The sequence below is a fragment of the Lupinus angustifolius genome, chromosome LG03 (assembly GCF_001865875.1).
Source record: "Lupinus angustifolius cultivar Tanjil chromosome LG03, LupAngTanjil_v1.0, whole genome shotgun sequence".
Taxonomy (NCBI): domain Eukaryota; kingdom Viridiplantae; phylum Streptophyta; class Magnoliopsida; order Fabales; family Fabaceae; genus Lupinus; species Lupinus angustifolius.
In genome coordinates this window covers 2,689,619-2,717,456 of record NC_032011.1, presented here as the reverse complement: position 1 = coordinate 2,717,456, position 27,838 = coordinate 2,689,619, and the positions used below count along the sequence as shown (strand labels likewise).

General features: G+C 30.1%; 2 protein-coding genes and 1 long non-coding RNA gene across 3 annotated transcripts; all 3 read right to left on the bottom strand.

Moving 5' to 3' along the window:
* Nucleotides 2,144–3,126, bottom strand: LOC109343067. Its single transcript, XR_002107160.1, has 2 exons — nucleotides 2,881–3,126; nucleotides 2,144–2,739 (listed from the first exon to the last, which is right to left on the bottom strand). It is a non-coding gene; the product is annotated as an uncharacterized LOC109343067 (long non-coding RNA).
* On the bottom strand, nucleotides 4,270–6,204 carry LOC109343063 (nudix hydrolase 18, mitochondrial-like). Its single transcript, XM_019581186.1, has 5 exons — nucleotides 5,963–6,204; nucleotides 5,559–5,658; nucleotides 5,374–5,457; nucleotides 5,007–5,135; nucleotides 4,270–4,865 (listed from the first exon to the last, which is right to left on the bottom strand). The coding sequence occupies exons 1-5, from the start codon at nucleotides 6,193–6,195 to the stop codon at nucleotides 4,764–4,766; spliced, it is 648 nt and encodes a 215-aa protein (XP_019436731.1). The 5' UTR covers nucleotides 6,196–6,204; the 3' UTR covers nucleotides 4,270–4,763.
* On the bottom strand, nucleotides 18,474–21,937 carry LOC109343062 (glutamine synthetase nodule isozyme). The gene is made up of 12 exons (XM_019581185.1): nucleotides 21,792–21,937; nucleotides 21,366–21,405; nucleotides 21,150–21,253; nucleotides 20,964–21,012; nucleotides 20,740–20,846; nucleotides 20,492–20,579; nucleotides 19,663–19,791; nucleotides 19,484–19,558; nucleotides 19,205–19,258; nucleotides 19,039–19,076; nucleotides 18,785–18,944; nucleotides 18,474–18,644 (listed from the first exon to the last, which is right to left on the bottom strand). Exons 1-12 carry the CDS (start codon nucleotides 21,866–21,868, stop codon nucleotides 18,492–18,494), a joined length of 1,074 nt encoding a protein of 357 aa, XP_019436730.1. The 5' UTR covers nucleotides 21,869–21,937; the 3' UTR covers nucleotides 18,474–18,491.

The following is a 27,838-nucleotide window of genomic DNA, read 5'->3' as shown; positions in this document are numbered from 1 at the left end:
ATTTAATATTTTTATGATAATTTAAAATATTTTTATCTCTAATTTATCATTCATGTTCTTATTTAACCACACTATCAATATTAATAATATGTTGAACTAGTGGCATAAGATTTGTTAAAACCTTAAAAAAACCAAAAGTCAATAATTAAATTCATGAGATAAATATTTATTGGAAGTGACATTCATGCGCTCCAAAATGAGCTAGTCCTTACTCTATGATAAGAAATATATTTGGTAGTACAAAAAATCACATTATCAATAAAAATCATACTCCTTCCTATAGGCAGATTCTTCAACCTGAAATGGACTCAATCACACTTAAAATGTATGAGGAAAAATATATACCCATATAGTATAATAGTTTTATACACTATTTATATATTATTTACTATTCATATTTAATTATCATTTATTTAAAAAATAATTCAAATAAATAATAAATAATATATAATTTATATAATTAGTTTGCTCCAATTTTTTTTCCAAATTCCCAACCAGAAGTGAGCTATGTGGACTCTTGTAGACCTCGTATAACTTTCTCTAACTCCTTACACACTTCACAGATAATCTATTCAATCTCACCTCAAACCTCTCTTCACTCTAACCACATCATTACCAGTTGACTGACTTGGTCTCAAAACAAAACAATATATATATATATACGAACTACTAATGTGAGAACAATACACTACTACTATGAGAAATAAGAACATTTAATATATATCATTAGATCTTGATTGAACGATTAAGATTAAAACATATATGTATATAACTATTATATGATTAATAACTACTTTTAATCTTAACCATATATAATTGGTTGTAAAACCCAAATTTATTATTCTTACAATTTTTAAATAATAAGTGTATGTATATATGAAATGTTCTTCTAGATGCATTGGTATTTATCCATGGAGGATTATATCCCTTGAATTTAATAGTACTATATATCTCACTAATACTCACAATCTCCCTTCTTTGTCATTTAGCCCCCGTTTGATATGAAACCTCTAGCATGATTGATTATTTTCCCACATCATTTGAAAGTTACACACCAACAATGATTCATAATTTATAATATGTAAATTGCTGATAGCAACATCATTGGTTTTAAAACATTGAGCGTCCCATAGAGTTAGAGTTAAATTATATTAAAAATCTCTATCAACTTTTTTGTTTATCTAATCATAATCATGCAATAATGCTGCTACCTTTTCAACTGTAGTATTATTACTATTATACCCTTTCCGAAACACTAATGTCAATTTTTCAGGCTTAATATCATGTCTGTCTTGGCCTTAATTAGAGCTATATGCATGAGTTGAGCACTATTAACATAATTATATTAAAATGATTAGACAAAAACTAAAATGAAATGGCTTTTGATTTTAAGTGTAAAGGATTTAATAGAAGTATTTAAGTGGTATCTTCTTTACTCAACTATGGCCTTTTGTCTGAATCAACTGCAATCTAACAGACATAGCCACAAAGGTCATGCAACCAAAGACATGCAGTACTATGTATTCAAAGTAGAATTCCATATTGTTTACAAAGTGATAATAATCTTTATTCCTCATGCTTTGGAGAACAAACTAATCTTCTCCTGAATGATTATTTCTCCCGACAAATATTGTTTTAAGGCGTCAAACATTGACATTTAATTAAACAATTCCTTACTCATCCCATATTAAAGAATCCATATCCATGGGCTTCATTATCTTTATTTTGTTAGTATAGAGGGCTATTTATATTCCAAATTCTCAACTCTTAGTCTCACACATCAATAACTAAACCTTAATCCTATTAAATGATGTCAACCAAATCATAATACTCTACCACATACTATATTGGCCAATCAAAATCTTAGTTTTATATATATGTTAAAAATTTATGATTTGTCAATATAAAATGAAAATAGAATATGACATTTGAGAGTATCAATAATCTTATCATTGACTTGTGCTACAATAAGGAGCAAAACTTGAATGAGGTAACAATTGTGAATTCAGGAGTTAGGTACCCTTTCTCTTTCAATAATAGCTTATACCCTTCAGAATGGCAGGACTAATAGCAAATATTTTATATAAAAACCAAAGTAAACTCATCATATATTCATATGTTAAAGCTTGTTGAGTCCTTCATCTGATATAAGCTTTGAGTTTATGAACAATGAAGAAGAAAGTGTGATACATATAGTTTTATTGAAGATCAAATTGGCCAGAAATGGATGGAAGAATGAATTGAATTGGTACATCTATGGTTCTATTGCTAGATCTCTAACTATACATTCTACAAATTCTGAATATGCTACTCTATTTCCCATTGAACCAACACTAAGAAATTTGAGGACAGGAACAAAATGCCAAGGAACAAATTGTAAACTTGCAGTTTCACAATTCCTGACTTTAATTTTCACTAAATCTATCTTGTGAGTGCTTCTTCTAATCAACCAGTTTGTGGATTCCAAAAGCAAGAGAATGTCTACAATTTACAATCTAAACTTATAGCTTTGACTTGTCCTGTGACCTGAAGTTCATCGGTTCAAATCCTGAAAACAGGATCTTTGATTGTGATGTTAAGGCTATAGACATCTACTCTACTTGATGGGAGCCTCGTGTACTGGACCGTAATTTACACTTATAGCTTTGGCTGCGGTTGAGTTTGTCTACAAACCAATACATCTAAAGCTTCCTTCATCCATGCATGAGGGCATATTTCTTTTGCTTCAGCCACAGTCATCTGCATAATCATGCAAATCAATGAAACTTTAGCACAACAACAACATATAAAATTATTAACCAATGTTCTCATTAACATTCTTCTAAGTTTTATTGCAATTGGAGAGATTAATTGATAAGTGAATTAAGACATTACACTCACCCATCTCCTTTTCCTGAAGTTCATTTCTGGCCAATTATCCAACTGCTTATTAACAAGTAAAGGGAACATATATCCCTCATGCATTATGGCTTGGCTTTTGCTCTTATAAACCCATTTACCTAATTTACTCTGCACCAAAGCAACCAAATAACACAAAAGGTAAGAAACATAGATTCATAGGCCTAATTATTTGGCAAGAAAGTCATGTAAAAAGGGCTTCCAAAAAGGGAGGTAGATCCTCTGTCCCACACCCTATCCCGATACAATCAGTATTTTCCCACATCATTTGAAAGTTACACACCAACAATGATTCATAATTTATAATATGTAAATTGCTGATAGCAACATCATTGGTTTTAAAACATTGAGCGTCCCATAGAGTTAGAGTTAAATTATATTAAAAATCTCTATCAACTTTTTTGTTTATCTAATCATAATCATGCAATAATGCTGCTACCTTTTCAACTGTAGTATTATTACTATTATACCCTTTCCGAAACACTAATGTCAATTTTTCAGGCTTAATATCATGTCTGTCTTGGCCTTAATTAGAGCTATATGCATGAGTTGAGCACTATTAACATAATTATATTAAAATGATTAGACAAAAACTAAAATGAAATGGCTTTTGATTTTAAGTGTAAAGGATTTAATAGAAGTATTTAAGTGGTATCTTCTTTACTCAACTATGGCCTTTTGTCTGAATCAACTGCAATCTAACAGACATAGCCACAAAGGTCATGCAACCAAAGACATGCAGTACTATGTATTCAAAGTAGAATTCCATATTGTTTACAAAGTGATAATAATCTTTATTCCTCATGCTTTGGAGAACAAACTAATCTTCTCCTGAATGATTATTTCTCCCGACAAATATTGTTTTAAGGCGTCAAACATTGACATTTAATTAAACAATTCCTTACTCATCCCATATTAAAGAATCCATATCCATGGGCTTCATTATCTTTATTTTGTTAGTATAGAGGGCTATTTATATTCCAAATTCTCAACTCTTAGTCTCACACATCAATAACTAAACCTTAATCCTATTAAATGATGTCAACCAAATCATAATACTCTACCACATACTATATTGGCCAATCAAAATCTTAGTTTTATATATATGTTAAAAATTTATGATTTGTCAATATAAAATGAAAATAGAATATGACATTTGAGAGTATCAATAATCTTATCATTGACTTGTGCTACAATAAGGAGCAAAACTTGAATGAGGTAACAATTGTGAATTCAGGAGTTAGGTACCCTTTCTCTTTCAATAATAGCTTATACCCTTCAGAATGGCAGGACTAATAGCAAATATTTTATATAAAAACCAAAGTAAACTCATCATATATTCATATGTTAAAGCTTGTTGAGTCCTTCATCTGATATAAGCTTTGAGTTTATGAACAATGAAGAAGAAAGTGTGATACATATAGTTTTATTGAAGATCAAATTGGCCAGAAATGGATGGAAGAATGAATTGAATTGGTACATCTATGGTTCTATTGCTAGATCTCTAACTATACATTCTACAAATTCTGAATATGCTACTCTATTTCCCATTGAACCAACACTAAGAAATTTGAGGACAGGAACAAAATGCCAAGGAACAAATTGTAAACTTGCAGTTTCACAATTCCTGACTTTAATTTTCACTAAATCTATCTTGTGAGTGCTTCTTCTAATCAACCAGTTTGTGGATTCCAAAAGCAAGAGAATGTCTACAATTTACAATCTAAACTTATAGCTTTGACTTGTCCTGTGACCTGAAGTTCATCGGTTCAAATCCTGAAAACAGGATCTTTGATTGTGATGTTAAGGCTATAGACATCTACTCTACTTGATGGGAGCCTCGTGTACTGGACCGTAATTTACACTTATAGCTTTGGCTGCGGTTGAGTTTGTCTACAAACCAATACATCTAAAGCTTCCTTCATCCATGCATGAGGGCATATTTCTTTTGCTTCAGCCACAGTCATCTGCATAATCATGCAAATCAATGAAACTTTAGCACAACAACAACATATAAAATTATTAACCAATGTTCTCATTAACATTCTTCTAAGTTTTATTGCAATTGGAGAGATTAATTGATAAGTGAATTAAGACATTACACTCACCCATCTCCTTTTCCTGAAGTTCATTTCTGGCCAATTATCCAACTGCTTATTAACAAGTAAAGGGAACATATATCCCTCATGCATTATGGCTTGGCTTTTGCTCTTATAAACCCATTTACCTAATTTACTCTGCACCAAAGCAACCAAATAACACAAAAGGTAAGAAACATAGATTCATAGGCCTAATTATTTGGCAAGAAAGTCATGTAAAAAGGGCTTCCAAAAAGGGAGGTAGATCCTCTGTCCCACACCCTATCCCGATACAATCAGATTTGAACAAGTAATATAAAAATTTAGCATTTTGTTTTTAATTGGTGAGGACCGGGAATTGGGACAAGTGATCCATGTTCTTCAAATAGATACTAACCTCAACATTGCCAACAACTCCAGCTTCCTCTATTGTCTCTCTTAAAGCAGCTTGTTCCATTGATTCATCAATTTCCCAACCTCCCTGAAACCAAATAACATAGATATGTCATTAAAATATGAATAAAATGTTTTGAAAATGAATGAAGCATGAGAATACAAGTTGTAAACCAAAACAAACAATACCTTTGGGAACTGCATTCCTTGACCTTTCTGAGCACTAATCACAAGAACCTCTATTTCCTTGTCCTGAATTCCCTTGCTCTTGTATCTATAAGGAATGCATCTGTTTATTTCCAAAATCACACATAAACAAGTTAGATTAAAATCAAGCTTGCATACAGAAAGACAGGTTTAAATTCAAAACCACAAAAAAATCAAATATTTTCTTTCAATTCCAATAATCAAATCAAAGGAGCCATGTTGAGGGAAAAAACCAATTGATAAAACCTTGTAAATTTCAAAACATGTACATAATCTTCAGCTTATCATCCAACAACAAACCCCAGAAGAAGAAATGTACAAAAAAAACCATGAAGAATATAAACACATAAAAAAAACATCATGGGTAGAAGGAAAAAAGAACATACCCGACAACTTGGCGACACCCTTTATCATAACGTTGTAAATGTCTTCCAGTTCGAGGAGAAACCAAACACATCATGTTCTCCAATTGCTTAGGAAACAAATCCACAGAAAGTTTCTTAGAAAAAAGGAAAGGGTATAAGAAGTTACAAGTAAGGTTCCTAGAAAGGAAAAGACCCATTATGAAGTAGTTTTTGTTGTTGAGATTGGAATAAGGTAATGAAGAAAATGAAGACATGGATGAAGAGAAAAGAGAGTGTGGTATATATAACGTGTCATGTGTGTAGTTATTTGTGTCTGCATGCGTTTGGGGAAAACTACGGCGTTGAAAGACAACGCTATGGGCCACTGCGTTTACTTCTCACGCGCATTCATTATTGAAAATGTTTTTATTTGAGTTTGGAAGTTTGGAAATTTGGAAAAAGTAATTAACAAGAGAAAAAATAATAACAAGAATTTAAATTATTTTCAAATAGGAGATTTCTGTTCTGCTAGTAACATGTTTCATTAATTATTAATCATTTTAAGTGTTTACTATAGACTTTAATTAAATAAATGTTGATAACAAATACATTTTTGTATCTATGAAAAATAATAGATTTTTTGTTTTCATGACATCATACCATAGGGTGATATGTGAGAAATAATCTTCTCAGATATAGTTGTGAACTTAGATGAAAAAATATGCAACACACATTTAGTTATATCATGAAGAATGCTTAAATGTTTGTGAAATTGGCTAGTACCACCTAAGTATAACATGAATAGAGAATGTAAATGACAAATCAAGTCATACGTGTTATGCTATATGTGACAAAATGTGCTAGATGTAGTAAATATGTTAGATATATAAAAAAGTTTATATAATAGACTTTATGCCTTGGCGTGGGAGGTGACTTGGCCTAGGGATTTGCTTGAGAGAGAAAAGGATATCATTGAGAACTTGTATGCCTTGATTCAAAATCACTATTGCAAGAGGGCTATTGCAGATAGTTGGAGCTGGAGTTTGGATGCATCTAGGAGATATACTATCAAATCCGCTTATCTCAGTCAAGTGGACCAAAGTACTTCTCCTTTAGGTAACTTGTTAAAAAATTGTTGGATTAATTGTGTTCCTTCAAAAATATGTTGTTTTGTTTGGAAGCTCATTAGACAGAGAATTCCTGCAAAGGTAGAATTATTTAAAAGGAAAATTATTCAGAGGATTGAGGACATTAATTGTGCTATGTGTTTGAACCATGCGGAATCTGTGGATCATTTGTTTATTTCTTGTGATTTTGCTTCTGCTGTGTGGAGAGGAGTTCACTCTTGGTTACAAGTCTCCATTCAACTTCCAAAGTCGATTGGGGAATTCTTAGTAATGCATGATGCTCTTAGACCGAATGTAAAAGGGGCAAGTTTGTGGAGGATGGTATGGTTCATTGTTGTTTGGTCCATTTGGATTATGAGGAATGAATTGATCTTTTCTAACAAGGCTATGAGTTATGTGCATATTTTGGATTTAATCCAAGCTAGATCTTGGTCGTGGTTTCTCTCTAAAGTTGCTCCAACTTCTCTTGTGTTTGCTAATTGGTGTAACGATCCAAAAACTTGTATTATATTAACTTCTAAAAAGATCAATATTTGATCTTTGTCTTGTATTGGGTTAGCATCCCTTATGCTGCTTCTAATACATTTTGCTTAACGAAAAAAAAAATAGACTTTAGGTTATTTGATCTAACTCAGTAATGCTGATAAAAAAAAACCCATTAGCCATTAGCATGCATAACAAAGCATCCAAAGCAAATTATCCCTAAAGTATTATCATCAACATTAAGTTTATGGTAACCTTAAGGTAAAAGATGCAGATTTAATTTTTAAAGTTATTACTTTTTATTTAATTAGTAATTCAGTTTTTTTGGGTACATTTCATAATCACGAAGAGATTTTCTTCAATGCTCTATAGTTTAGCTTAAAATTTAAATGAAGAGATTTTTTCCTTAAAAATATTATTTTCAATCATTAGTATTTGTTTATTTTTGTATGAGAGTGTTTGAAGAAATGACATTTTGTATTAAAATGTAAGTAATTGTTTAATGCTTTTTTTTATAAGAAAATGCATCATTACACTTTCAGCTTAAGTTAGACCTAATATATTTTTAAAGAGAAAGAAGGGGATTATAATGATAGGTGAAAAGAAAATAAAAGAATAAACAAATTCGATTTCAATTAAAAAACAAAAAAATCAGACAAATTGATCATTATCGACCCATTTAATCGACTAAAATCGATATTAATGCACACATTTCCCATCCATTCACGGATGGTTTCAATAATTTTAATTTTAAGTAGATTATAAAATCTATATACTGATAGTGCAAACATTTTTTACTGTTAGTATATCATTCATATTAATTTATAATACTTTTGTTTGAAAATCAACAATAGTTGATATATGAATAATAGAGATTCACTAACAGTGTAAAAAATACTTACATTGTCAGTATATAAATATTAAATAAATATAATTTATTTATTTATTAGAAATTTAATTCAAATCCATTTCAATTCATTCATTTTGTTCCCTAGTAAAATTGATAAAATAAATTTGTCTTTCATCCAGATATTGATAGCAACAAGTGAGAGGGGTTGTTTCGAGGTTGTTTCCTGAAGGAAAGTTAAGAAACAAGTAACAAAACAAAACCAGCAAATTACCACATACAAGTTACAAAGCAAAGATGTGTCATTTTCACAATTCTGGTAATTAACTTAAAAGTTACACATACACTTCCACTTACCCGACCATGGTTTTTCAATTATTACATAAAATATTATTTATCATCTGTCTATGTCTAACAAAGATGTTTTACTTTTTGTAAAAGCCTACAAATCTATTTGGATAATTCCATTCATTAAGGTAATGATGATGAAAATATTGACACAGTAGAACTTAGGTAGATAGGTATTCAATTTTCAAAGATAGGGTGGAGCTCAGACATAGTCTTTATTTTAACATGGGTTTGGCCTATTTTTCATATAGAAGGTGTGGTTTGATTTATTTATGCACATGAAAAATATTACATTGGAAAGTTATTATAAAGTATTTTTAAAGAATTGTTGAAGTAAGAGAGAAATAAATTTTTATATTTATATTATTTTAACATATGGATCAACTTACTTTTTCAATATTAAATCATTTCTTTTAACAATATATTGGTCTGGTGAAAGACTAAGGTTCGATTCCTGAGAGTAACACTTGTTGGGAAGGGTAGCCACAAACTTTGAAAAAGATTAGTTTCTTACCAAAAAAATTGAAAAATACTCTTAGTAATACAAAAACAAAATCATTTCTTTTATATTTCTTAAACAATTTATTTAGTGCACCTGTTAACAAAATCATCAGGAAAGCTATACTCTATCTACTTCATATCTTCTATTGTTTTATGTTTTTTATTTTGTTTCAAAACTATTGTTCTTTAATGATTTATTGATCTATGTCATTAACCTTATACAAAAAAAGGTGGAATGATGTTGGTAACTATATTAGGGGAAATTATATAAAAATCCCTAAATTTTATATGTTTTACAATCGAATAAATACAATGTACTATGTTTCCTATCTATCATTTAAACTTTATTTGTTCATGAAATTGGTCTATGTATAAAGATAATATTAAATCACTAATAGACCAACAAAGAAAATATTATCATAAAAGTCACAAAAGTTAAAATACAAAAATACATGTCAGCCAATATCAATGGCCAAAGCAAGTTCTCGTCAAAATGCAAATTGATCAAAGAAGAGAACATATATAACATAAATAAATTCCACAGTTACTCAATACAATAATATTATTATTGACATATAAAAAAATAGTAATATATATAGGTCGCTCTATTCAAACATCTTAGTTGAACACAAGATATGAAATATGTCACAACCTTACTTGATCTCAAGCTAAATTTACTCAACAAATCAATCCATTATATGTATAATATATTGATATATTGAGTATGGTCATGTATTCAATAATCTTAGTCAATCAAAGGATTTGGAGATATATCTGAAGAAGAAGCCTCATCTAGATAAGTATCATCATTCCGCCACATGATTTAATTTGTCACATATTCAAGCATAATCTATGATCACTCAATTATAGATGACATAGAACTTCTCTTATTAAGAATCATATTAGTTTTAGGTCCAAAGATCGGATACATTAATTATGACATTGAGAATCACTTATAACACTAACATAACGACCAACATAATGTTCTCATGATAGTTCAATTCAAAACACAGTTGTTTATTTGTCTATCCATGTGAACACTTACTATATCTTATATCCTTATTTTTGTTCATTATAACCAAATGACCTTGCATGGAAGCATTTAGAGATGTAAATATACAAAGATGAGTTCATGTCTCCTTTCCTATCCAAATTCATGTCACCAACACGGAACTTTAGAAAAAGCTGCTCACTGTCTCTAACGTTGCATTCATTCACCTTTTACTTGACATTCATGGCACTCCAAGCAACTTTAACGTGGCGAGGAAACATGCATGATACGCGATTGCCCCTGAATTCCATGCATGGTATTAAGCGTGGCACTCATACCAACTAATATTACATGCAAATAATAATATGGCAAGTGAAGAGTTCCATGGCATTCCAACTTTCAACTTTTGTGTGCATAAAAGCAATAGAGTATGGCATAGCACAAAATATGCCAATAATTACCATTTCTTAACATTTTTTCTTCATACTTTTAGGGTAATGGAAAGCTTGGGAATCATCTCACAAGTGTATTTCATGACTCAAACATTTTCTTTCCATTTTTTCTCCTTCAAAATCTAACTTCCAAACTAACTCTAAAAATTAGGAATATAATCCATTGCCATGAAATTATATAAGGTGGCAATCTAAACATTAAGACTCACTATATCATGATAGAATATAATGTTGCTTTCAGTTGTCCATATTCCATAACATGGTACTTGATCGGCACTGAAGTCCCTGCACTATGGTGATTATCTGAAATTTGGATTGGCAACCTATTCAATTAGCATAAGTGCCAACTTCATGATAGATTGGACATGATGGTTAGGAGAGATTTGAAAATGAATTTGTTTTATAATCTTAATTGAATGAGTGGTCGGACTATTTTGAATCGGGAAAGTTTTAGTCAAACTATGTTAAACCCGATTAAACCAGAATAACCTAAAAGATGAACAAGATGGTTCACTTAAAATTTTAAAAGACGGAATATTACTTTAATAAATTTTTTTTTAAACAAAGGTGCTAACACACACCCAAGATTTCATTAAAAAGAGAAGGATTACAAACAAACGCCAAAATCTTACAAATTGCGAAACCTATAATTAGGAAGCAAATTCCTATTTCTATGAAAATCCTCATACAAGAAATTCAGCAAACTATTCCACCAAGAATCAGCTTTGGAAGTAACTCCATACGTGGCAAGCTTATCGGCACAAGAATTCCCCTGCCTAAAAATGTGAGTAACCATAAAGTGCATGGAATTTATGGCGGTGTTGCACTTGTTCATGAGATTACTTAGACGCCAAAGGAACCAATTTGGAGCCATTGAAAATGTCCACCACCACCTTAGAATCACACTCCAACCAAATAGACCTCCAACCTTTCTCATAGGCTATGATGACAGCCATTATAGCTGCAAGTAACTCAGCATAGATTGAATTTTGTATATTGAAATAGGAAGCATAGCAACCCATGAACTCCCCGTCACTGTTTCTGAAAATTCTAAGCAGCACCATCCGAGTTAGCTTTCACCAATCCAATAGAAGGAGTCTTCCAAATTACCTCTAAGATGTTAGGAGCCTTGCTAAAATTGACTCTTATACCAAAAACTTGAAGTAACTGGAACTCTGCTATGGAGTTTAAATATTATTTCAATATAATTAGACATAATTATTAATTATATAAATTTATATATATATATTAAAATTATTAATTATATTTAAAATCATTTAGTTTGACCAAACCATTTAACAATTTAAAATGGTTAAATCTAATGGGAAATTTATTTCTGTTTGATATCTAGCTCGGGCTATTAGTTTGTTTCCATCATTCTTTGGCCACTTTAGCCACGAACATTTCCTTTTCTTGGCCTTCTATAAAATCAGTTTTAGTGCATTTTTTTTTCTTTTTTCTGGCCAATCAAATATAATGATGGCCAATAATTGAAGACAATAATTAAACACAAAGGCAAACACAGCCATGAAGAGCTCTACAAAATTTTCAGCCCTTAATAGAGTATCACAATCTTGGGTATCTGATTTTGTTCCAAAGCCTTTATGTCACTTGTAGCAAACAATTTCCGCAGATATAAGCCTAGCATGTGATTGGGAACAGCGCAAATAGTGGCAAATTTATGCAAACAAATAGGAATCATGCACTAAGGTTATAAGGGATGCACCCAAAATTGAGAATAATGGGTTAGCTTGTAACAATTTTATAGTCACTCTCACTGTACATAAATAAGCTGTTTAATTTAGCGGTTAATGATGGAGAAAGATCACATATCTTTATTCCTATTCTATTTTCTTGTCCCAATCTAATAAAAAATGACACTTAATTAAAAAAAAAAATTGTATAAACATAAACTAACATATTTACATTACTTGAAAAAAAATTATTGGCTAGAGACATGGACACACACTCATATCAGGATAGTTGATCATCATAACCATTTCTATCCCTACATACTAGGATCCATACAGGTAACTTGGATGCTTAACTCATTTCTTTATTATTATTATTATTATTATAAAATATGTTCTAGAGTAAACTTGATGTATGAAATATCTCATACCTTGAATTCCATTCATGATAAACTTGCTTAATGTGAGAATCCAAAACTAGGTTTCTAACAATCCAAAATATATTTTTCTATATCTAACGTATGGAGAACTCAAAACCTCATTATTTCTAATTTAACCATCTCCTCTTATAATAAATAAAAGTTATTTAATTTTAATTTTTAAATTAATGAATACATCCTAAAAATATTCCTAGGAAAAATCAAAACACAACTCTAGTTGTCTATGGATTTTTCGGATCACATTTTTTGTTTCCTAAAGCTCTAAAAGCACAATTTACTTACGGCTGTAGTCAATAATTCCTTGTAGGTTAGTATGAATAGTGACTACTTTTATTTAAAAGATTTTACTTCTACTTTATTAAAATAGAATGAAGCATGCTTGAATTTTCTTGATGAAATAAGAAAGATGAAAAAGAGAATATTATTTATTTAATATTGAATAGATTGAAAAGCAAAATTACATTGAATTTTTTATATAAAGGATAAAAAAACTAACTATTCTAACCAAACTAACTAACAAACTAATAAAAGCTCAACTATTTTTACATACTTTTTACTTAATATATTTTGGGAAAAAAATTATTAAGCAAGTCTCTCTCGATATAAATATATTCATAACATGCTTCAAAATTAATTATTTGACCATCCATGTTCCTAAGAAAATTATGTTTCAATAGTCTTTAAAAATCACTAAAAATAATCAATGGCTGATGATCCAATTAGTAAGAAGCTTGGTTTAGTAAGATGTCGAATTAAAAGATTATATGAATGACAAAAATAAACATGGAAAGAGTTTTGCCTCTTTTAATAAATGAGTTTCTGAACTTAAAATTTGATTAGTCAAAATACAATATTACTTTGAAGTGTTGAGGACCAATCATTAAGAAATAATAATAGCAATACATATTGTTAATATTCTAAAAATTGGAATATATTTCATTGTCATCCGTTTGAAATGAAAAATATTATATTCTGAAAAAACAGCGCCGTGAAACAAATAGGAAATGTCATGTTCATTTAATCTTTTTTAGATATATGATATAGTTAACTAATTTACTAGTATTCTCTATATCTATATGTGAAAGTATTGAAACTATATAAGCTTTCTAGAAAATGTCATTTTCCAAGTTAGTTTAACCACATATATAGTTATGGCCTGAAAAGGTCTTTATTCGCTTCACATTATTAATTGGTCCTACTTTTGGTTTTAAACATGGGGTGTCTTTTATTTTATGGGACAATGAATTTACAAGTTAATCTAGAAGATGTGCATAAGTCTTCTCCTCTTTCACCACCGTCTCTGTCCACATGTATGTTTAGATATACATGAAATTAAACAAAGTGTTATATTCTTTTAAAAAATTCTTATAAATTGTTCTGTAAAAAAGTGATATGTGTTATAATATCAATAAACCTACCACATTTGTCACTTCTTGTGGCATATTAAATTTTGTAAAATTTTAACATTTATTAATAATACGTTGGTATAGTGGTGTAAGATTCCGCTAAAAATCTAAGATGACACACATTCGAAGGGATTAATTCTTTATTCAAAATGTTGAGGATACTTTGTCAGTAACAAAAATAATATTAAAATTTGTAAAATGCTATATTGTAATAATCCGTGAATGATCAACGAGTGTTGATTCAAGTGGTGTATGATTGATTCTCCTTAAGCAAGATCTCGGGTTCGAGTCTTGTGGATAGAAAAAATATCCGTTAGGAGAGTTAGCTTCATATACATGTGGATATTCTCAGCTTAGACATGATTAAAAACAATGATATATGTAGGAAACTAAAAAAATCCAAGAACGATTAATCGTGATATTCACACAATCTAGAAATCAAAATAAGTGGAAGGAAGCTATTGTTTTGACCTTTTCAAATTTAATAAATATTGGTCAACGCCAATATTTTAGTAAGTCTAATCTAGAAACTACATAGGAAAATTGATAACATGGGGACTATAGAATTGCAAACAATTTCCATTGCGGCTGAGGCATCATCAATTAATGCTCAAAAATCAAAATGGAGAGCATCTAAGTAAAACAACCAATAGAGGCTTAGGCCTGGTCTTTACATTTTAATTCAGAAAGATATTAAAAAAACACTTTTAAAATATGACGAGATCGACCATAATATTAAATGTAATAAGTTTAAAGTAGAAGATATATAAAAGATATCTACTATGTAAAATGTTCTTGAAAACTTTTCTTAGACAATTTCACTTTAATCTTAAAATTTTATTCACTTCCACCTAAATTTATACCCGCTCCCTTTATATACAAGTGTCCTCCTATATTCTTTTACATAAAACAAAAAAATCATTAGTTTTTTTTTTGTTTTTAACAAAATTGTCGTAATTTTATGTTGTATCACTTTTACTTATTCTCTCAACTTTACTCTACAATTATTTTTTTATATATACAAAATAATGAAAATAAGAATATAATTGATAAAAGAATAATTAATATTGTTTAAACTTTAACAACTACAAAAATGAGAAGAGAATAATGTATCTCCTCATACAAGGAGATATCTTATCTCCTCTAGCCAGTAAAAATGTGACATGTGTGCTATTTTGTTTATTTTTAAAAACATTTTTATAGAAAATGATGAAACATGACACATGTACTGATTTCACTGGCAAGAGGAGATAACTTATCTCCTTATACAAGGAGATACTCCATTCCCAAATGAGAATTATAAAAAAAATGATAACATAAAGTTGAAGATTGATTTTCTGTCAAAGTGTCATTGTACTTTAAATTTAATATGCATATATTGCGGTGTAAGCATTTTTTACATTAGCAACAAATCATTCATCATTAATTTATTAATCATTATTAACTTCAAACAAAAATAATATAAATTAATGATGAATGAGATGCTAATAGTACAAAAACTTTATATTGTTAGTGTACAAATTTTAAAAACTTTTTTCATCCAAACGTTTACATCCACTAGTTGTACGTTGTACTTATTAATTGGTTGTTGGAGAAGGGTTGGAAGGTTTAAGTGAGTAACCCTACTCCATTATATCACCGAGCAAGCCCAATAACTAACTTTCCCTCTTAAGGCCATGTTAGCCCAATAACTAACTTTACCTCATAATGCCATGTTAGTCCAATAAATAAACATAACATCCTTCCGACTGCAACTAACACAAATAACACCTCATTTCATGTACGGAAGGCAACTGCGTGGCAAAGTAGGGCTTTCCTGTTCTCAAACTCACAGTATTTATGAGTATTTATACGAATATTTAATGAGTTTATAATTTTAATTATATATTTATATATTTTGTAATAATTAATATGCAAAAATAATTGTTACTTAAATAATATGATAAATTTATTATCATAGTCAAATAAGTATAATTTATTATGAAAAAAGTACGATATATATATATAAAAAATTAATTAAAAACTAAATTTATAAATTTACGAGTATCACAAAACTTGTTCTCACCTATTAGCTATTATTGTGAGTACTCATTTGGATATTGCCAGGATATTTCAAAGTCGAGTTTTTCTGTCATCCTAATTTCAGCATTAAGATCCTCTATAGTATTTGATAATAGTACTAAAATGTTAGATATAAACTAATTACAAATAATTTAAAATCTGTATTTATAAAAAAAAATTAGGGTCATATGTCACAATTTCCTACTCCAGTTTCCTCATCTCACCAACTTAGCTGCCAAAACTAGGAACACCCTTCAACTATAAAGGAAAGGGGAGATGTAATTATAATTAAACATTGGCCTTGTAATCTTAAATTAAACACACAACTTTTAAGCATACGTAATCAAGTTTTTAAGCATGATGTTAGAGTTCGATCTAGATATTACGAATATGAAAAGAAAACCATTTCAATAATATTTCTACTCTTCTATTTAATTTAATTTAATTTAATTTTTCATATATACACAATAAAAAAACTAAACCTTTTTCAAGTAGAGAGAGAGACGTGTTCACCATGTAAAGTTCACGTGAAAATAATAGCTGCAGCTCCTAGTGATTTGTAATGGCCACTATCTTATCTAGGTTGAAAAGGGTATCATTCTTTATTGCATTATTGCATTGTGTCAATCATTCTTTAATCTCAAATGTGGAAAGTCACTTCTTTATCATTTCAACATTGTTTTCTTCTCCAATTTCATTATATATATTGGTGAAAATTTCCTACTTATCTTTTTCATTTTTTTTTGAAAAAACAATAAATCCTTGGAGTAGGGGAAATGTAGCAAAAGATTAGTTTGTTTCATAGTATATGTCTTTTATTTATTATTTACATAAGTAGCACATAAGAAAAAGGTTAACAATATGGAAAGCAAAGATACGTTTGTTGAAACAAATAGGAGATTTGATACTGATGCATGAATGTGAAAATTTCTTTATTACTTTTGATATAATGTGATTTAAAATATACATATAAGAATAATAAAATAATTATTAGAATGATTTATTTGTTAAAAATATTAGAATATGAAGGAGGAATAGACAAAAAAAAAAATAATTATAAGAGAAATTATTTGAGTCACCTTTATTAGGTGAGACATGGATGTAGCTATAAGATATGATGGCCATGTGCATAAATAAGATAACCTGACAGTGGTTTATAACTTCAATATTACATATCATCACATGATTGTACCTCTCAACTATAACCCTGACAAAATTGATGCACAAATTTATTAATAAGTCACAATCTTCAATGACTTCATTGGAATTTAGCCTGTTTCACCCGTTTTAACACTTGCAAGAAAAGATAAAGAAAAAAAAGTGATATTTTATGCAGCTTTTGTTTGTATTCTACACAGATTCTTGCATATAAAGATTTCAAATATGTGGGGAGGTATAAGAAGTGGAAAGAGAGATGATTTTTTAAATTTTTTTTAGTACTCTTAAGGATATTTCTCACTTTTTTTTATCAATTCTAAAATCAATTAAATCTTATATTACTATACCAATTTAAAAATAATATTAATTTAGAGCCTTCAACATTTTTTGTACTACTTATCATGATTTGAAGTTTAAGAAATACAGAGAGTTCCAAGTTCAAACCAACTCACTAATAAAATATTGATTTTAATTATCATATTAAATTTGCTATAAAAAACTTCAAATCTATAATGATCTTGCATTACAAATTATGTTAACAAGGCTAGAATAAATAATGATATACTTGCATCCTTGGCTAACATCATTATAATGATATGGTTATTTGTTTTGTGACTTAATATTTTAATACCTTCAAAATATAATACACATATATTCCTAAAATAGAAAAAAAATCTTATTTTACTTTTACATTTTCCCTCATATTCTACCAATTAATATATGTTATTGTAATTGGTATCTCTGTTTATGAAGCTCAAGGCAGAAAGGGTTGATTATTTACATAAAAAGATCATGTGATAAGGACATTTCAATTCTATAAGGATTCATCCATGTAAGGCTTAAAATCAATGATAAGAAATAAACCATTCCAAAACAACCTTAGTGAAGTAAAAAAGCACTTCTTTTTATTAATGATAACATTATTAATAATCCAAACACATCACATATGATTCAAATACTTTGCTTAAAAGAACACCATACATATAACATTGAAAAACCACCTTAAAGATATGAATTATACTAAATGTGTAGAACACAACATATGGTGGTTTAAATCTAAAGAGCTTCATGGTTTCCAAAGGATAGTTGTCTCAGCAATCAAGGAAGTAACCACATAAGGATCCATATTAGAAGCTGGCCTTCTATCCTCAAAGTAACCTTTCCCTTCTTTCTCTGTGTCTCTTCCAACTCTAACTGAGGCACCACGGTTTGCAACACCCTATTTCATAAAAACATTACATTAAATTGTTAGTCACATGTAAGCAATGTCTTAAATTGCGGACACAGTTATGGTTACTGTTATTACAGTGTTGCAATATTACGGCCGCATCATGCGTCAGTAATTGGTTTACCACTTACCCAAGAGAATTTTTCGATACTTGCTGTTTCATGTTTTCCAGTGAGGCGCCTCTCATTGCCTTCTCCATAAGCAGCAATGTGCTCTTTGTGTTTCAACCCAAGCTTTTCAATGGCCTTCTCAATAATCTTATAACCTCCATCATTTCTCATAGACTTGGTGCTGAAATCACAATTGCAAAAAATCTCAGAAGATGAAAATATTTCAAAAAATAAGCTAGAACATGGTAATAATATATATATATAAGCTATAGTACCTATAGTTTGTATGAGCACCAGCACCATTCCAATCACCCTGAGAATAATAACAATGTATACATTTAAATCAATATTCAAAGATACAAAAACAATTTAGCGAAACCAAGACTTAAACTAAGTCATAGTTTTCAAGGAATTTAAAGATTATCAACAAATTTTGCTAACCGGAATAGGCTTAGGATCAAATGAAACAACTACTCCAGCAATCTCAGTAATCCTCTGCAAAAAAGATACACATCAAAAAATTTATTTTCATTGCTTCACAAATTATCTTAAATTCTTAATCATTACATAGACTTTAGGAAAAAGTTATAAGACAACATCTTTCATAAGTCTATAAACTTATAAAGATAGTTTATGATTTTTTATAAGCTCTTTTCAGCTTCCTTCAATAAATATAACAGAGAAGCTTATGAAAAAAAATCTCTTTTTAGCTTAAATTACCTCCAATATGTAACGAGCAGCCCATATTTCATCACCAGCAGAGATACCAACAGAAGGACCAACTTGGAATTCCCACTATAAAATTGAACAATGTTCAGAAATATTATTTCTCAATACAATACAATAAGATATTAGTTACTTAGTAATAAATACATTATGAAAATAAATGTTATTTATACCTGGCCAGGCATAACTTCTCCATTGATACCACTAATGTTGATGCCAGCATAAATACAAGCTTTATAATGTGCATCTACAATCTCACGGCCATAGGCTTTATCAGCACCAATTCCACAGTAGTATGGGCCCTGTTCAAATATACATTAATTTAATTATTAAGGTAAACATAGATACAGGGAAAAAGGGGGAGATTAGGAAAATAAATATGCCTATGTAATTGAGGACATTTTTTGTTATTGTAATTAATGACATTAAATTTTGATATTTGAACATCAACATTTAAAAAAAAATCAAATTTACACTCCTGCTATAATTGTTGATACATTTCCTATATCCCAAAGAAACATATGCATATGGTTCACATTTATGGGGTAATGAATCATAGTGTATGGGTTAATGTATCACAACTTTATTATATTTTGACAGTTACAGAATAGTACACCATGTTGAAAGATATTTTATTAATTGTACCCCAATATTAGGTAATTGGTTTAACTACTTTCTAGAAAATGATGCAAAATTTAAGTTATTGTTGAAATTTGAAAGATCAAATATGTTCAGGTCACTGAACTATATAACCAACAAATTTTGATTCAATTTTAAAATGAATTGTCTATTATGAAAATCCAAAAGAATGGGATCATAGAATAGAACTGTTTAATGCAATTGGGAATGAAAAATGTTAGGTACACATCAATTCCACAAACACTTCTTTTATGTGACATAATTAAAATGATAATCAAACGGTGAAAAATGTGCAAATATGAACATAAATGTGTATGATTAGCATAATTGTGAAGACACTATGAAAATGAAAAAAATTAATACCTGTGGTCCAGGGTATCCTCCAATTGGCCAACCAAGTGGCCAATTTGTATCCTTCTGCAATAAGGTATACTCTTGCTCAATACCATACCTGTTAATATAAATCAAGATACATTTTTTAAGTAATCTATAAGAACTTGATGTATAGATCATAATGTAAATAGTGGTTCCTAAAAAGGGTTTCAAGAATTTATAAAGCATAATGGTTTAAAACATTCAAAATACATAATTGGATGTTAGGAAATGCACACCATGGTTCCTCAGCTATAACTTCAGGTTGATTGAAAATTTTGGCAGCATTATGCCTCTTGTTGGTTGGAATTGGCTCACCAGCTGGAGTATAAGCATCACAAATCACCTATAGTTTTAGATCAAAAAGTGAATCAGGGACTTAAAAAATTGTAAATTTTGATTTACATAAAAACAATTGGTACATTAATTAAAAGAAGATTATTTATATTGAAAAAATACTTACAAGAATGTTGTTTCCTCTCCTAAATGGGTCCTTGAAAATAGCTTGTGGGCTATTTCAAAAATAATATACCAAACAAAAAAAGCAACTCCATAGATCAGTTTTTTTGCCAAAACAAGATGAAAACAAAAGGCAATTAATAAGTAGAAAAAAGATGCATAGTTTAGATGTCAAAGTTGAGATTCATACTATAGGATAACTTCACTGTCTTCACCAGGAGCTTGACCTGTGCTAGATCCATCATAGTTCCACTTGGGAAGTTTTGAAGGGTCATTTACTGGTCCAGTAAGAGTCTGTTTCAAAACCATAAAGACAAATCAACAAAAAATGTTGAAAATAGTGAACATGAAAAAAAGTACATAGCTATTTATCACATGTGATGAAGAAAAACAAAAAATAATATACCCTGGCTTTGCTTCTTATGTCCAAACCAGATCCACCAATCCTATGCATCAATACATAAAAAAAAACATTAAGTAGTTTTCCAATACTATTTTATAAATTAGATATACCCAAGAACAGGTTTTTAGAACTCAGCCCAATAAAATATGAAGAAAAAAAAGGCTCTTTGCTTTTTATGTGTTTAATCTAACAACATGTCTAAGGAAGACAAGTTCCATACGAATCAATCATAGTAAATTATACCCAGAATCAGAAACATAAATATATCCAAAAAAGGTTAGATTTTTTGTAGTAAGACTTTGGTCAATGATTTTCATAACCATAAACAAGAGTCCTCTGTTTTTAAGGAAACAGAGTCCCCTGTTTTTAAGGAAACAGAGTCCCCTGTTTTTTATTTACATAATGGAACAAGATTTCAAAAAAGCTCACCATATATATTCAGCAATGATCTTATCTGTGGTGTATTCAGAGAGGTTGAGGTTGATGAGATCTGAAAGCAAAGACATGGCTTCTACTTCTACTTGTGATAGGGTGAAAACTAAACTTTGGACAGGGTGGAAAAATGTGTTGGTGTAACATCTTTTTATATACAGAAAAGTCAGTGGTGTGAATAATACAAAGAGACGTGGTTGTTTTTGATTGGGGACTTTGTGTATACTGAGTTGAATTTTGAACCGTCTACAAAGAAAAATAATGGATTCTTTTTCTAGAGAGAATTAAATTTGATGTTATGTGTGGAATTTAATGAATAATTTTATGTGGGTGGCATGGTTCAATTATATATAAAAAATTGGTTTCTGTTAACTAGTGTGCTTAAAAAATATTGGTATCTTTAACTAAAAGCCGACTAAATTAAATGGAAGTTAGTTCAATTTTTAAATGAATATAAAAAAAATCAAAAATAAAATATTTAAGAAAAATTGAGAGAATCATTTCGTGGCGAAGTCTATTTAGTGGTGTTGGGTGAAAAGTAGTGTCTTTTGAAATACTCCCATGGCATTATTACTTTTTATTTTAAGGAAAGGTGAGTTTACTTTGCTTGACTTTTAAAAAATGTTTGGTTTTGGGTTATAGCAATTAAGGATAAAGTTTTATCAATTTTTAATCTAGAAGAATTACTTGCTTTAAAAACAAACTTAGCTTAAGAGGCTAAAGGCTATGGTTTATCATGGTTTTATTTATTTCTTTTTATAAATCACACAATTATTGGAGTTCTTAAGTTCTTTGACCAATTATTACCAAATTTCATTTTTTTTATTGATCTATTTCAAACAAAAAGACTACTAAATTGATTAGCATTTTCCAACAAAATATCTTCTCTATATATGACAGAAACTGAACCATTCAATTTTCATACACACTTGAATTAGACTAACCAAAAAACAATGGAATGAATATTGGTTTTGATCATCTTTTTGCATAGGTGGGTGCCATGCATGAATTTATCTCAGAACATGTTAATTATAAATGACTATAAAATAAAAGTAATATATATGAATGATGTATGATGTATTTATTATGTACAAAATTTTACATAAAAAATACATAGAAATTAAGCTCAAAATTAATAATATTAAAATGACAATATAATATATGTGAGAATTTTTCCTTTAAAAGCAACGTGAAGTTTATATGCATTAAGATAAAAGTAGTATGTATCACAAACATTCCGCTAGTGGTCCTAAACTATTGCTAAAACATAAATTAAATATTAAATAAACTTATTTTTAAACTTAAGTTTTCTTATAATTTATTTTTTTGAGTTAAAATAATTTTTATTTTATCAAAACCGGTTTTGCAGTACGTAAGCACACTGAATTACTGCTTCCGATTATCTCATATATTCACTTTTTAAATTTAATTTAATTTATTTTCTATTTTATTGAATCAAAATAAAAAGATAATATTTTATTGGATTAATTTTAAATAAAAAGTTATTCTTTTTGTATCCTTATTATTGATGTTAAGAAAACAATGTTATTGATTCATCAGTGTTTATATTCATAAATTTATGCACATAAGGTTTAAGTTTATTAGTACAAGATTAGCAAAGTTGTCCAGTTTTGGGAAATATATATATTTTCAGACAATAAAGCCATAAAACATCATATAATTCTCACCCGTGCATCCTTTGGAAATAGTAAGCTTACGTTTATAGTAAAAAATAACTCAGAATAAGAAATGAGATATCATTCGAGATATCTGATCTTTGTCGATTTTATACTCTCTCCATCATGATAAAAATTTACAAAAAAATGTTATCCCAAATCAAAGATGATAATAAATAAAAAAAGCTTATAATTTGGATGTTAATTATAAGATTTATAATTGGATAAATAATAGATACATTAAATTATTGACTAGGTAATCCATTAACTTATCATGTATTGTTTGTTTATTTTGACTTTATGAAAGTTTTACTATATATTAAGATGAAGTGAAGAAATGGATTATTCAAGAATTGATATACTAATACTAAATTATAATAATCACCCAAGTGTATGAGGAGGGAGATAAAGTTCATATTTTATCATTCAAAAAACTATAAGCTTGATTCGATTTTCCTCGTATGATGCATATATAAAATATGTTTAGAGAAAGCGATAGAGTTTGAGTGAGGTACACATAGTAGATGGAGAATTAGACAATAATAAACGAATATAGTTTGTGGCTCTTGAATTCTTGATTTGGTTGCTTTTCTTGAACAAGCTAGGATCAAACTCAAGTTGTGTTAAGACTCGTGAGTCTTGAGAGATGAACCCAATTATTGCACACTTGCTCATAGAGTTAGGGACAAGGAGGGTGCATATTCCATAGCCACAATCGGTAGTTTCTAGTATTGACAAAAAATGTGGTGGTTCTTGATTGCTTCCATTCTTGCACATGAGTAACTTGTAAATAGTATCATTAAAATTACTACTATCTAGTTGCATTTATAGTGTTATATTGATGATTATTTTAATATGTACTATCACCAATCAAAATCCTCAAAACAACCATAAGTTGTTTGACTCATAGTTTGCAAATTGTCTCCTTATTTATAAAGATAAGACTTTGTATATATATTTTCCTCCTATCTTACTGGAGGAATTCTTATGTACTATCTTTAGACTAAAGTATGGGAACGGGTGAAAGTTTGAGAGTTAAAATAGGGTTATAAACTTATAATTGAGGTTTATGTTGTCTTATATAGTTGACTACGCATTTATATATATCTTACTTACACGTTCAATGAGAAAACTGATAAATTAGTCCTTATATCAGTACAATATGACAATTATATATGTCATGTAATTAAAATCGTCAATAATAGAAAATACTGGTTAAAATGGTCAAACTACATTCTACCTCAAAATTAGTTTATGCAACAAAAAAATAATATTTTTCAAAATAATACTGGTCATAAGTGTTGGAATGCTTTGACATGCAAAATGTTAAACCAGTCACTACTCCAATGGCGACTCATTTCGAACTTCCAATGACCTTGTGTCCATAAACTGAGAATGAAAAAGAGGAGATGTAAGTGTACTTTATGCTAGTGCGTTGGCAGTCTCATGTATGCCATGGTGTGCACTAGAGCATATATTGCACATGCAGTAAGTGTGGTAAGCAGATATATGGAAAATCCTGGTAAAGTTCATTGGAAGGCTGTGAAGTGGATTATGTGCTACCTGAAAGGTACCACAAATATAGGACTTTTGTATGGTAAAGTCAAAAATGTTGGAAACAAGATCACTGTATATGTTGACTCGGATTATGCTGGAGATCTAGATAAGCGAAGATCGCTCACCAGATATGTCTTTACACTGTGTGGTTGTACTATTAGTTGGAAAGCAACACTACAATCAATTGTTGTTTTGTCTACAACTGAAGCAGACTACATCGCAATAACATAAGTTGTAAAGGAAGTCATTTGGGAGAAAGGTCTAATTGAAGAGTTGGGTATACAACTCGAAGAAACAACCATCTACTGTGATAGTCAAAGTACTATACATCTGACAAAGAATCCAATGTATCATGAAAGAACTAAGCATATTGATGTTCGGATGCACTTTATCATAGACATAGTGGAAAGAAGGCTTGTTAGAGTAGAGAAAATATCCACTGCAGATAATCTAGCGGACATGATGACGAAACCAGTTCCAACTACTAAGTTCAAACATTGTCTGGATTTGATTAATATTCAGAATCTCTAGTGAGCATGAAGAAGAGTAGCAGGAGAATAACTCTGATAGTCTTTTAGCCAAGGTGGAGATTTATTGAATATTGGCTAAAAGAAAAAGATGATGAAAAGACTTTCGTGAGCCAAGCAAAAAAGTGGCTAAAGATCATCTTGAAGTAATAGAGAATTTCTAGCCAAGTAAAAAGAAGTGGCTATTGTGAAACCAACATTAATGTTCTTTTCCCTTTGCCACATAATCTTCAAGAGCTCTGGCTATAAAAAGGAGTGTTCCATGTCATTGTAACACACACCAAATACTTAGCTTAGTGCATATTTTATCTTGTTGTCCTCTTATTCTAATTGTGTGAGAAATACTTGAGTGAGAGTGAAATTGGGTGTACTTGGCTTTTGGGAAGTGAGTGAAACACTGTAGTTCTATTTTATCATAGTGGAATAATCCTTGTTGCTCTTCAGCTATGGACGTAGGCAAATTGCTGAACCACATTAAATTCTCGGTGTCATTTTCTCTATTATATTTTCTCCATGGGTCTTCCGCTCAAACAAATTGGTATCAGAGCTCGTAGAGCTATTGCATGCTAAGTTGTACGATCTAAAAGAAAATTCTTAGTATGCTCTGTGTTCGCAGCATTGTCTGATCTTACACATGAGAAAAGAATTATTCTTGTTACTAGAAAGATATAATAGTGTAAAAATGCATGTCTAGGAAAGTTCTTTCTTAAGAAAGACCTAGTATTTAAGCGTGTCTGTTAAGACCCACCTCTATTTCTTGAGAACTTTTCTGGTATATGTTCACGGACTACGATATTGTTTCGGTATACGATTATCACAGCGAGTGCTAAATTTGATTTGGAGAAATTTAATGGAGAAAATGATTTCAACCTCTAGCTATTGAAGATGAAAGCTCTACTAGTTCATCAAAGCTTGGGCAAAGCCTTGGAAGGTAGAAACAAGTTACTAGAGAGTCTGACCGAGGACGAGAATGATGAAAACTTGGAAAAAGCACATAGTGCAATTTTGTTGTGCTTGGGAGATGAAGTTCTACGAGAAGTGTCAGATGAAACCACAGCTGCTTCATTATGGTTGAAGCTGGAAAGCCTGTTCATGGCGAAGTCACTCACCAACATGCTGTATTTGAAGAAAAGAATATATACTCTTCAAATGCAGGAAGGAAAGCCCATAAAAGATCATCTGAAGGAATTTAACAAAATTATTCTCGATCTAAAGAATACTGATGTTAAAATTGAAGATGAAGACCAAGCAAGTCTTCTACTATGTTCCCTTCCAAGTTCTTACGAGCACTTCATCGACACCATGATGTATGGTCGAGAAGATCTGACCTTGGACAAAGTAAAGGCGGTGTTGCACTCAAAAGAATTGAAGAAAAGAGTATCAGATTCGAGATCTGAAGGCTCGAGCGATAGTCTTTTTGCCAGAGGAAGAACAAAGAGGCAAAATCAATTTGGTGAAAGAGGGAAATCTAGGTCCAAGTCTAAAACAAAACCTAGAAAGTATAAATGCTTTCATTGTCACAAGGAGGGGAATATAAGATAATTTCTCAGAGCGCAAAGGCAAGGAAAAGATTTATGAATATGGTGATGCAACTGCAGTAAATGGCTATGATAGTGCAGATGCACTAATAGTCTCAGAGCACGACTCAAAAGATGAATGAATACTTGATTCTGGCTGCTCATTGTAACACCACGAATTTTACGAGTTTGAATTATAAGAAACCCTTAGATGGGGGCAATGTCATTTTGGGAAATAATGATCCCTGCAAGGTCATCAATATCGGCACAATTAGAATCAAGATATTCGACGGAATCGTAAGGATGCTAACAGATATGAGGCATGTTCCAGAATTGAAGAAAAATCTGATTTCCTTGGGAACACTAGATTCAAAAGGTTATAGCTACAAAGGTGAAGGTGGAGCTATAAGAATATCTAAAGGCATTATGGTTGTAATGAAAGGAAAGAAATATAATATCCTCTATATGTTACAAGGAAACACAATCACGGGTGTTGTTGCTGTCTCCTCAACATCTGATTTTGATGTCACCAAACTATGGCATCTAAGAATGGGTCATGTCAGTGAAGGTAGACTTTTGTGAACACTGTGTTTTCGGAAGTCGCGAAGGTAGACTTTTGTGAGCACTGTGTTTTCGGAAAGCAATGTCGGGTAAAATTCAATGTTGCAGTTCATCAAACAAGAGACACACTGGATTATGTACATTCTGACATGTAGGGTCCTTCCCAAGTACCTTGTAACACCGCGAATTTTACGATTTGGAATTAT

Bases quoted from the DNA above. Each gene is read 5' to 3' on its own strand.
- LOC109343063 (XM_019581186.1), bottom strand. From the start codon at position 6,195: ATGTCTTCATTTTCTTCATTACCTTATTCCAATCTCAACAACAAAAAC. The intron at 5,659-5,962 runs GTATGTTCTTTT...GGAAATAAACAG, and splicing joins GGGTGTCGCCAAGTTGTCGG to ATGCATTCCTTATAGATACA. The intron at 4,866-5,006 runs GTGAGTGTAATG...ATGATTATGCAG, and splicing joins ACTTCAGGAAAAGGAGATGG to ATGACTGTGGCTGAAGCAAA.
- LOC109343062 (XM_019581185.1), bottom strand. From the start codon at position 21,868: ATGTCTTTGCTTTCAGATCTCATCAACCTCAACCTCTCTGAATACACC. The intron at 21,013-21,149 runs GTATGAATCTCA...TTTTTGAAATAG, and splicing joins GACAGTGAAGTTATCCTATA to CCCACAAGCTATTTTCAAGG. The intron at 19,077-19,204 runs GTTAGCAAAATT...TATTATTCTCAG, and splicing joins TTGATCCTAAGCCTATTCCG to GGTGATTGGAATGGTGCTGG.